The sequence below is a fragment of the Dendrobates tinctorius genome, unplaced genomic scaffold (genome assembly GCF_039654945.1).
Source record: "Dendrobates tinctorius isolate UK_male_01 unplaced genomic scaffold, ASM3965494v1 ptg000055l, whole genome shotgun sequence".
NCBI lineage: Eukaryota > Metazoa > Chordata > Amphibia > Anura > Dendrobatidae > Dendrobates > Dendrobates tinctorius.
The window spans coordinates 1,287,289-1,298,436 of NW_027361723.1; the positions used below are offsets into that span (position 1 = coordinate 1,287,289).

Here is an 11,148-nt window from a genome sequence, read left to right on the forward strand (position 1 = left end):
AGCCTCATAGAAGCCGTCAATCAGACCCTGGGGATTGAGGATGATCCCGCAGCGGCTACGGGGCCTGAAGCGGCATTTAAGCAAGTGAAGCGCCCGCACCGAATTTTTTCCTCTCACCCGGAGTTTGAGAACATAGTACAGCGGCACAGAGAACGTCCAGACAGGCGTTTCCCGGGTCAAAAGGAACTCGAAACAGGGTATCCGTTTGCTTCGGACCTCCGTAAAAAATGGATGGGATCCCCGAGGGTGGATCCTTCGGTTTCGTGCCTAGCCACTAAGACCCTGCTATCCGTCCCTAGTGTTTCCTCAATTAAGGATCCCACGGATCGCCTTTTAGAGAGCTTAGCTCGCTCGGTATATGAGGCGTCGGGGTCAGAGCTCGGTCCCTCATTCGCAGCAACTTGGGCAGCCAAGGCTATGATATCTTGGTCAGAAACATTAAACAAGGTCGCGCAGGAGCAGGATCTGCCTGCAGAGATTTCGTAGGTCGCAGGTCAGATGGCGATGGCCGGAGACTATGTAATCAATGCGTCTTTGGATGCAGTCAATTGCTCGGCACTTGCTGCCGCTAATGCAATTTCTATCGGAAGAGCCCTATGGTTAAGGACATGGCGAGCCAATTCTACTTCTAAGAAGTCCTTGACTTCCCTGCCTTATCAGTGCGGCCACCTGTTTGGGGAGAAGTTGGTTCAACTTATCTCCGACTCCACAGGAGGAAAGGGCGGATTTCTGCCTCAACAAAAGGTCAAAACGTTTTTTCGTGCAACAAGAAAGGAAAGAAAGACCACATAAAAATGCACACCACCGATATATATAATAACAATAAAAGCTTTATTGACAACAATATAAATTTAAAAACATGTAAAAACAAAAAGGGAATACAATCCCCCTGTTAGTCCTGATCAATACAATAATGAATTGAGTCTCATGCATATATCATCAGCATAAATAAAGGAACAGAAAAAAAAAAACCATCCACAATAAGGTGTATCCATATGATAGATGTAAATATATAATTACAGCAAAGAGCACCTAATGGCGCACAATCCTAAACAAAACACCCTAATGCTGGAGACTCAAACAATAAAATAGCCTTCATGTGGAAAAATACCATGGATCACATGTCTATCACAGCTGAAGTGCCACATAGTCTGGTAGAATATATAGCATCCACAATACTTGAGATGAAGGTCCAGAAAAAAAAAGTTTTTTCGTCACCCGTTTTCAGGCACGTTTTCGGGCCTTTCGCATCCCCGGGTGGACTACAGCGGCCAATTCCGCCGCCTCAGGGCGCCCCAACCAGGATAGGGAGTGGCAGGTCTCATATAGAGCCAACCCATTTGGGAGAATGCATACTCAGCAGCCCAGATCGAGGGGATCCAGATCCCAAAGATCGTCGGCCAAATCACTCGAGGCCTTTACCAGACGTCACCGGCAAGGTGGGCGGCCACCTACTCGGGTTTCACCACGTCTGGGTCAATGTCGCTCACGACGCATGGGGAAAGGAATTGGTGGCCTCAGGTTACAAAATAGAATTTGTCAGATATCCTCCAAGACGGTTTTTTCTTTCCCGGCTTCCCAGAGTGGATACCCAGGCAAGGGCTCTATTGGGAGCCATCAAATCGCTCCAGCACATCGGAGTCATGGTTCCAGTGCCGGAACACGAAAGAGCTCAGGGGTTCTATTCCATCCTTTTTGCGGTTCCCAAAAAGGACTGGTCTGTCAGGCCTGTTTTGGACCTGAAGCTTCTGAACAAATTCATCAGGATCAGACATTTCCGGATGGAGTCTCTCCTTTCAGTCATATCGGCCATGGAGCAGTGAGAATACTTGGCCTCAATAGACATCCAGGACGCATAGCTGCATATTCCCATTCTTCCTCCTCATCAGAGGTTTCTACGCTTCACCATCGGCGATCAACATTTTCAGTTCGTAGCGCTACCCTTCGGGCTAGCCACGGCTCCCAGAGTGTTCACAAAGGTTATGGCAGTTGTCATGGCCACACTGCATTCTCGAGGCATAGTCGTCTTGCCTTATCTGGACGACCTCTTGATCAAGGGCCCGTCAATACGGGCATGCGAGGAGAAGGTCAACATCACGCTAGATACTCTTGCCCGCTTAGGATGGTTGGCAATGCGAAGAAGTCATCCCTTGTGCCAGCTCAGAGGATCTCCTTCCTAGGAATGATCTTCGATACTTGCCGAGGGTTGGTAATTCTCCCTCAGAAAAGGCGCTAGCTCTCCGGCAGGGAGTCCGGACACTTCGCCAACCAGTCCCTGATACCATCCGATCCAGGATGAGGATTCTAGGGAAAATGGTGGCAGCAATGGAAGCGATACCTGTCGCCCAGTTCCACCTTCGCCCCCTGCAGCACGCTTCGTGTCAGCCTGGGACAAGAATCCTTTCACGCTCGATCGGCGGTGCCGACTGTCCTCTCTAGTCAGGCAGTCGCTTTGATGGTGGATAACCAGTTCCTCTCTGGCCCAGGGGAAACCTTTCCCCCCAGATCATTGGCTGGTAATGACAACCGACGCCAGTCTCCTCGGTGGGGGAGCGGTGTTTCACCACCACACAATCCAGGAACGATGGTCGCCACAGGAGGCACGCCTCCCGATCAACTTATTGGAGATACGAGCAATTCGGCTGGCTCTGCAGAAGTTTCATCACTTTCTATCAGGCTGCCCCGTCCGGATACAAGCGGACAACGCCACGGCGGGGGCTTACATAAATCATCAAGGGGGCACCCGCAGCAGAGCAACCATGCCAAAGTGGGGCTCATTCTTCAGTGGGCCCAAGCAAACCACTAGGTGATTTCGGCTGTCCACATTCCGGGGCGTGGAAAATTGGGCAGCAGACTTTCTCAGCCGGCAGGGTCTTGCATCCAGAGAGTGGTCTCTACATCCCGAAGTTTTTCAGCAGATTTGTCAACTGTGGGGAGCTCCGGATGTGGACCTGATGGCTTCCAGAGTGAATGCCAAGGTGCCCACATATGTTGCTCAGGCCAAGGACCCGCAGGCATTCGCGGTGGACTCGTTGGTTCTACCTTGGAACTAGTTTCGCCTCCCATATCTATTTCCCCCACTGCCACTACTTCCGAGAGTCATCAAAAAGATCAAGACGGAAGGGGTGCCGGCGATTCTGCTGGCGCCAGACTGGCCCTGTCGAGCGTGGGACGCAGATCTAATGCAGCTGCTCGCCGACGTTCCTTGGCGCCTGCCAGAGCGCCCAGATCTACTGTCTCAAGGGCCGATTTGCCACCCGAACTCAGGGACCCTGTGTTTGACGGCATGGCCGTTGAATCTTGGATTCTAACCCAGGCAGGGTTCAGGAGCGAAGTGGTCGCTACAATGATTAGCGCCCGGAAGCCTGCTTCAGCACGAATTTACCACCACACCTGGAAGGTGTAATTTGCTTGGTGTCGAGGCCGCGGTGTTTCTCCGCTGAGATTCTTGATCCCCCAACATCTTGGCTTTTCTCCAGTCGGGCTTAGAGAGCCCAGATAGCTCAGTTGGTTGAGCATTAGACTCGGGATTTGCCCCAGGTTCCCTCAGGAGACAAATATCGGTCTTATCCGTCCTGTTCCAGCACACAATTGCTACCAATTTGCAGGTGAAGACTTTTCATTCATGTTTTGCCTTCATTTTGTCCAGCACCGGTGCACCGTGTGGAAAAGGCTCTTCACACGGTAGATCTGGTAAGAGCCCTCCGGAGGTACGTGTCGCGGACAGCACCCTTTCGTCAGACGGACACGCTGTTCGTACTCCCCGAAGGGCGCAGGAAGGGACTGGCTGCCTCAAAATCGACCATAAGCCAAATGGATTCGTTTGACTATTCAGGAGTCTTACCGCATTAGAGGCACGCCGATTCCAGCAGGGATCAGAGCGCACTCTACCCGGGCAGTGGGCGCCTTTTGGGCGCTTCGGCTCCAGGCTTCGACAGAACAGGTTTGCAAGGCAGCAACCTGGTCCAGCCTGCACACATTTGCCAGACATTATAATATCCATGCTCAGGCCTCGGCGGAAGCGAGCCTGGGTAGGATTCTCCAAGCAGCGGTGGCGCACCTTTTAAACGAGGTGCATGTAGCTTGGATCGGTGAGTCAATCTCCCACCCAGGGACTGCTTTTGGACGTCCCACAGTATCTATATGATTCTATGTATCTATGTATCTATGATTCTATGATTCTATCTGTGTCCCCCAATGAGGCGAAGGAGAAACATGGATTTTTGTGATAACTCATCGTAAAATCCTTTTCTCCGAGACGCTCATTGGGGGACACAGCACCCACCCTATTAGCCAGTTGGCTCTGTTTAGTTAATACTCAGTGATATAAGGGTGGTCCTTTTCTGGACATGTTGTACCTGTATTAAGGCTGATTTTGTTGTCCTCTTACTGCTTTGGCACCAAACTGAGTTCCGCCCACAATAGGGGCGAGGGTGTATATGACGGAGGAGGAGCTAACCTCTTTTTTTTCACTTAGTGTCAGCCTCCTAGCGGCAGAAGCATACACCCACAGTGTCTGTGTCCCCCAATGAGCGTCTTGGAGAAAAGAATTTTATGGTGAGTACTCACAAAAATCCATGTTTCTTCATTATACATACATAGATTTGAGAAATAGCTATATGTTGGTCTCCGCTTGCCTCGTGCAGTTTTCTTTCTTTTTTTTTTTTTCTTTTAATCAAGTAGTTTTTATTAAAACATATATCCAGATTGTAACACAAACTCCAGATGTTCAAAGCAGATTAATACATTTTCCTTTAACATGAAGTAACCCCCCCCCAATCCCCATCTCATTATCCTTTATTATCAAACTGATACATCACCTCTTGATAAAATTTTACACAGCTATACAAGTAGAAACTCCGTCAGAAGCAATTAAACGACTCCCAACCTTCTCTGCAGTAGCCCCGCAGACGCCACGCCCCGATAATCCATCCATCTGCCCCACACATTTTCGAATTTTGTATGTTGACCTCTCTTAATGTACACTCACTGGCCACTTTATTAGGTACACAATGCTAGTAACGGGTTGGACCCCCTTTTGCCTTCAGAACTGCCTCAATTCTTCGTGGCAGAGATTCAACAAGGTGCTGGAAGCATTCCTCAGAGATTTTGGACCATATTGACATGATGGCATCACACAGTTGGCGCAGATTTGTCGGCTGCACATCCCTGATGCGAATCTCCCGTTCCACCACATCCCAAAGATGCTCTATTGGATTGAGATCTGGTGACTGAGGAGGCCATTTGAGTACAGTGAACTCATTGTCATGTTCAAGAAACCAATCTGAGATGAATCGAGCTTTATGACATGGCGCATTATCCTGCTGAAAGTAGCCATCAGATGCCTGTTCTTAGCTGAGAGGAGTGGTACCCAGTGTGGTCTTCTGCTGCTGTAGCCCATCTGCCTCAAAGTTCGACGCACTGTGCGTTCAGAGATGCTCTTCTGCCTACCTTGGTTGTAACGGGTGGCAATTTGAGTCACTGTTGCCTTTCTATCAGCTCGAACCAGTATGCCCATTCTCCTCTGACCTCTGGCATCAACAAGGCATTTCCGGCCACAGAACTGCCGCTCACTGGATTTTTTTTCTTTTTCGGACCATTCTCTGTAAACCCTAGAGATGGTTGTGCGTGAAAATCCCAGTAGATCAGCAGTTTCTGAAATACTCAGACCAGCCCTTCTGGCACCAACAATCATGCCACGTTCAAAGGCACTCAAATCACCTTTCTTCCCCATACTGATGCTCGGTTTGAACTGCAGGAGATTGTCTTGACCATGTCTACATGCCTAAATGCACTGAGTTGCCACCATGTGATTGGCTGATTAGAAATTAAGTCTTAACACACAGTTGGACAGGTGTACCTAATAAAGTGGCCAGTGAGTGTATATATTCCTTTCCATGAGGACGATAAAGTTTATTTTGTTCACAAATTCTTTTTTGACTGGTGGTTTTTCATCCAGCCAATGCATCGCCATAAGCTTCCTAGCAGCATACAGCTAATCTCCCACATTCATCCGTGGCAATATCATCCACACATCCCAGGAGGCAAGTCAGCGGGTTACGCACAATGTTTACCCCCATCACTTCTTGAATCAATTTGAGCACTTTCACCCAAGAGGGCTGAAGGCAAAAACACCACCACATCATGTGTAGAAGGCCGGCTCCTTCCTCAGAACACCTAGGGCATCTTGAGTCCCCTCTCCGTCCTGCCTTCATCATCCATAACGGGGTCCTGTATACTCTATAAACATATAGCTGTGACTCCCTTTTAGCCTCACTCGGAGAAACCTTGGGAATATATTGTAGTATGGATTCCCACTGAGACTCCGAAAAGGAACCCAAGTCTGCCATCCATTTTTCCCTCAACATTAATGGGTGTGTCAGTAAAAAAAAGTGTCCAACAGACCCCTGTACATTAGAGGGATGAATCCTCTCGTATTCAGTTTTCTAAGGCGTGATAGACCCTCTTCAGGGTGAGAATCCGCCTTATTGCTGCATTATAGTATCAGTTAAATCTAGTGCACAGATGAAGCCGGGGCCAGAACCTGCTGCTTCTCTCTGCATGGCAGAGGATCACCGTAGGAGGGTTCGGATACACAGCACTCCATCTGGTTTGGGTGCGTGGGTACAGTTCCACTCTGTAGGTATATCAACAACAAAGACTCCGGCTCCTCTTATACTATTTTAATGGGCAATCCAATAAATAAATGTGACTTTTCAGTATCAACAATGCCGAACAATAGTCAGTGCCAGGTTGATGCATTCTTCTTTTCCGTATTCTGTGCCAGCATTGTTTATCCTGCCATTTATCATAACAGCTTACAAAAGACGTTAGATTGTCGGGTTAACTCTTTACACACCCAGAGGAGAGTGTGATTTTAATCGAACTGTCCCAATGGTGCATTCAGACTTGATGTTTGAGGTGAAGGTAAAACCGTTTCAAACACACATTCTAATCAAGTAACCAAGGTTCGAACTAAACAGAAGCCTATTTGAATCTTAGTCTCGTGACTCCCAATACTGTATCACCATGTGACTATAATATCAGGTCAGCTAGTCGATTGATCGGTAGTGTCCATCCTCTGCCAGCGATGACTCCCTGCTTTCATAGGAAGGTTATAAATGTTCTTACTTTCTGTTTAGAAGAAAATAATTAAATCAATTTTTATTATCTGAACAGATAATCCCAGTAAGAAGTCTGATAAAGTAGAAGATGAAGCTATTATGCAGCACTCCTCGGGAAGAAACTCCTATTCCCAGCATGGGAAATTGTTGCCCCATGAATCAAACCTTGGATTACGTGAAAGAAGGCACACAGGAGAGAAGCCGTATCCATGTTTAGTATGCGGAAAATATTTTTTAACAAAATCTATTCTTGTTAATCATCAGAAAATTCACACAGGAGAGAAGCCGTATTCTTGTTCTGATTGTGGGAAAACTTTTAGAAGTAAATCACATCTTGTTAGACACGAGAGAATCCACACAGGAGAGAAGCCGTTTTCATGTCCAGAATGTGGGAAATGCTTCACGGATAAAGCAAATCTTGTTGCACATGAGAGAACTCACACAGGAGAGAAGCCGTATCCATGTTCACTCTGTGGGAAACGCTTCACGGATAAAGCAAATCTTGATATACATGACAGAATTCACAGAGGAGAGAAGCCGTATCCATGTCCAGTATGTGGGAGGTGCTTTACAGATAAATCAAGTCTTTTTATACATGAGAGAATTCACACAGGAGAGAAGCCGTATCCATGTTTACAATGCGGAAAATATTTTACAACAAAATCTATTCTTGTTAATCATCAGAAAATTCACACAGGAGAGAAGCCGTATTCTTGTTCTGATTGTGGGAAAAGATTTAGAAATAAATCACATCTTGTTAGACATGAGAGAATCCACACAGGAGAGAGGCCGTATTCTTGCTCCGTATGTGGGAAGTGCTTTACAGAAAAAGCAAATCTTGTTACACATGAGAGAATTCACACTGGAGAGAAGCCGTTTTCATGTCCAGAATGTGGAAAACGCTTTACGGATAGATCAAGTCTTATAACTCATCAGAAAATTCACAAAGGAGTGAAGTCGTTTCCGTGTGCAGTATGTGGAAAATGTTTTATATTTAAATCAACTCTTGTTAGTCATGAGAGAACTCACACAGGAGAGAAGCCGTATTCATGTTCACTCTGTGGGAAATGCTTCACGGGTAAAGCAAATCTTGTTATACATGACAGAATTCACAGAGGAGAGAAGCCGTATTCATGTCCAGTATGTGGGAAATGCTTTACAGATAAATCAAGTCTTTATACACATGAGAGAATTCACACAGGAAAGAAGCCGCATGAGAGAATTCACACAGGAAAGAAGCTGCATTCATGTTCACATTGTGGGAAATCCTTTCCAACAAAATCACGAATGGTTAAACACCAGAGAATTCACACAGGAGAGAAGCCGTATTCATGTTCAGAATGTGGAAAATGCTTCACAGGTAGACAGAATCTAGTTATACATGAGAGAATACACAGAGGAGAGAAGCCGTATTCATGTTCTGCATGTAAAAAATGTTTTACAGGTAAACCAAGTCTTGTTAAACATGAGAGAATTCACAGAGGAGAGAAGCAGCTTTGATGTTATGTATGTGGAAAATGGAAAACAAGGAATCAAATTTAGAATCCATAATCTTTTTTTTTGTAATGTGGAAATTGTAGAAGAGCAAAAAATATTAACACTACAGGTTCTTCAAAGACACTTAAGCAGGCATTAATATTATTCTTGGGGTGGAATTAGCTTGGATCTACTAAACACCCTACAAATACCAGAGTTCAGCTGTGACCAGGAACCATGAATGAACAGTACTGTGGGTATTGAGAAGTAAAGAGAAGCCCTGTTTACTTTCATAGTCATGAAGCTGAATTGTCACCATGGAACTTGTAGACATAATATTTGATTTTCATTTATACAGTATATAAAATAAAAGTAACACTAAATTTCTACTGTTGAGTGAAAACCTTAAAAACTTCTTTCTCCTTTGTGTATTCCGGTCCTTGTTCAGCATCAATATTGGATTTACGATAAAATAAGGGTAGATCCAAAACGTCAGCGCAAATCTCTCAAATACTTTTCTCCGAGCATCGTGACAGGACTTAGGACCAAGATTTGGAATTCGAAAAGTTTCCTTCTCTTTTTATATATTCCTTATAGGGAAAGTGCAGGGCATGTGCAATATAGGGCTAGCTGTGGACTGCCCTTGTAAGGGCAGGAGCCTGGGGATCAGTTAATGGTTAGCATGTAAGGGAATTGACAGGGTATTGTCTTCCCATCGCTACCGTCCTGTTGGTATACAGAGTATCCCTGGTGACTCCTGACGTCTGCATAAACCGGTGAGATTGTTCCTTTTTTTGAAATCTCGTTCCTTTTTTGAAATCTCGTTTATGAAAGGCTATGAACCTGTTGGTCTGGCCTTTTATAAAAAAGTATACATGTGTATATATGTGCAATTGGCTATAGCATTGTGCTATTTTTTCATTCATGCTGTATCCATTATATAGGTTGTTGTCTGTTTTATCAGTTACATTCTATATCCCTTTTGTGATGCGTTTGGGTGCTTGCAAATATCCTCTGCGGATCACCCATTTATCTTGCATCTTTTTTAAATTCACTTGTGGGTGACATTATTTTTGTTTTTTTTAATTGGTATATTAAAAGTTACATTTTATCTCATTTGCTGCTTTACATTATATATTAGCTCTTGTGGCCAGATGTTATCAATGAACGAAGCTCTGTTGAAAGTGTAGTGGCCACTGCCGGGTACAGCAGGCCATCAGAAACCTGGGAAATGAGTTTCTGCCCCCAGTAACAAGCAGACGTGTTGTGTTCGGGCTCAAAAGAAAGGTAAATTCACAGGGGAAAATACAATGCCCCTCTCGTCACCCTGTGAGCTCCCCAGCCAAAGATATGGCAAGTACAAGCTTTTAATAAGTTTTCAAAATAGGAGGTCCTCCCGGGAACAGCCCATATGTGAGGTCAACAAAGGTGGGAGTTCGTAAATATATGGGAAACCCATAAAACTGAAACAACCATTTTGAGAATGGTCAGAACCTGGGGATGTCAGCTAACATCCATGCTGTGGACTGAATCTCTTTGGGAACTCCCCATCCCTCATCGACACGTCATACCAGTGATTGAGAGAGTAAGTTTCTTATTTTAGTCCCTTTTATTTCTAACTGTATATACTGTATTTTGTCTCCCTTTTATAATATCTTTTGTATTTTTGTAAACACTGCCTATATTTTCTGGAGTAAACTTATAAATTTACTAGTTTCATTCTCCCTGCTCTATGACTGAACCGACACATACTCTGCACCAAATCAGGCTACCCGTGAGTTGGTTTCTGACCTGATGTAGGCGTTAGTATCAAACAAGGAACTGGTGGCAGCATAGCATCCAGGTGGTATTGGGGAACCCTGGCAGTGACGGATCAGAGGTTTATGTGTGTATTTCTTCGGTCGTCCATGACAGCACCACCTGAGAGAAGGGATCCGCCCTTCAGGAACAGGAAATCCTACAGATACGTAAGGGCGGCACCTCTCCCACGCATCAGTTGGTTTCCTGTTCCTGGAGGACAGGATTCCCTACAGATCGTACCATCATGGAGGAATTCCCAGGCCGGCTGTCTGACTCAGGTAGCAGGGGGGTCTCCTACCTCGGGCAGTACGGTGTCCCCTGGAAGCGCCACGGTAGGCCCGGGCAGGGCTCCACGACAGTGTGGGGAGCGGGGTCCAGCGCATGCCCGTCTCCAGGGCCGGCGCCGGCAGGTGAGTATGGATTCTCCCCCGGACCCCGGTCCTCCTGGTGCGGTCTCCCCTCAGTCCGGGTCGCGGTCGAGGGCCGGAGGCTGTGCCTCGGTGGCGTGCGGGGAGCGCCGTGTGGGGTCGGGCGACGCCGTGGAGCTGGCGGCCTGCGCGCCCCCGCGCGTTCATGTAGACCGGAAGTGACGCGGGGGGCGGGGCCGGTAGCGGCCGGAAGTCATGCCGGCCGGCTTTTCTCCCCTGTGTGTCGCCGGGCGCGGCGGCGCGAGCATCGGCATGGCGGCAGGGGCGGGGGGGCCATGCGCAGGGAGGAGTGTCCATGGACGTCGGGAGGGGGACAGGGG

The 11,148-nt window shown here is 46.8% G+C and overlaps 1 protein-coding gene across 1 annotated transcript in view; it reads left to right on the forward strand.

The window, feature by feature from the left end:
• Positions 1–8,987, forward strand: part of LOC141091590 (uncharacterized) — a 127,259-nt gene extending 118,272 nt beyond the window's left edge. Inside the window, exon 10 of the mRNA XM_073577256.1 lies at positions 7,323–8,987. Within this exon, the coding sequence (XP_073433357.1) occupies positions 7,323–8,624 (1,302 nt within the window). The 3' untranslated portion in view covers positions 8,625–8,987. The remainder of the gene's footprint in view (positions 1–7,322) is intronic.
• The last annotated feature ends 2,161 nt before the right edge of the window (positions 8,988–11,148 follow it).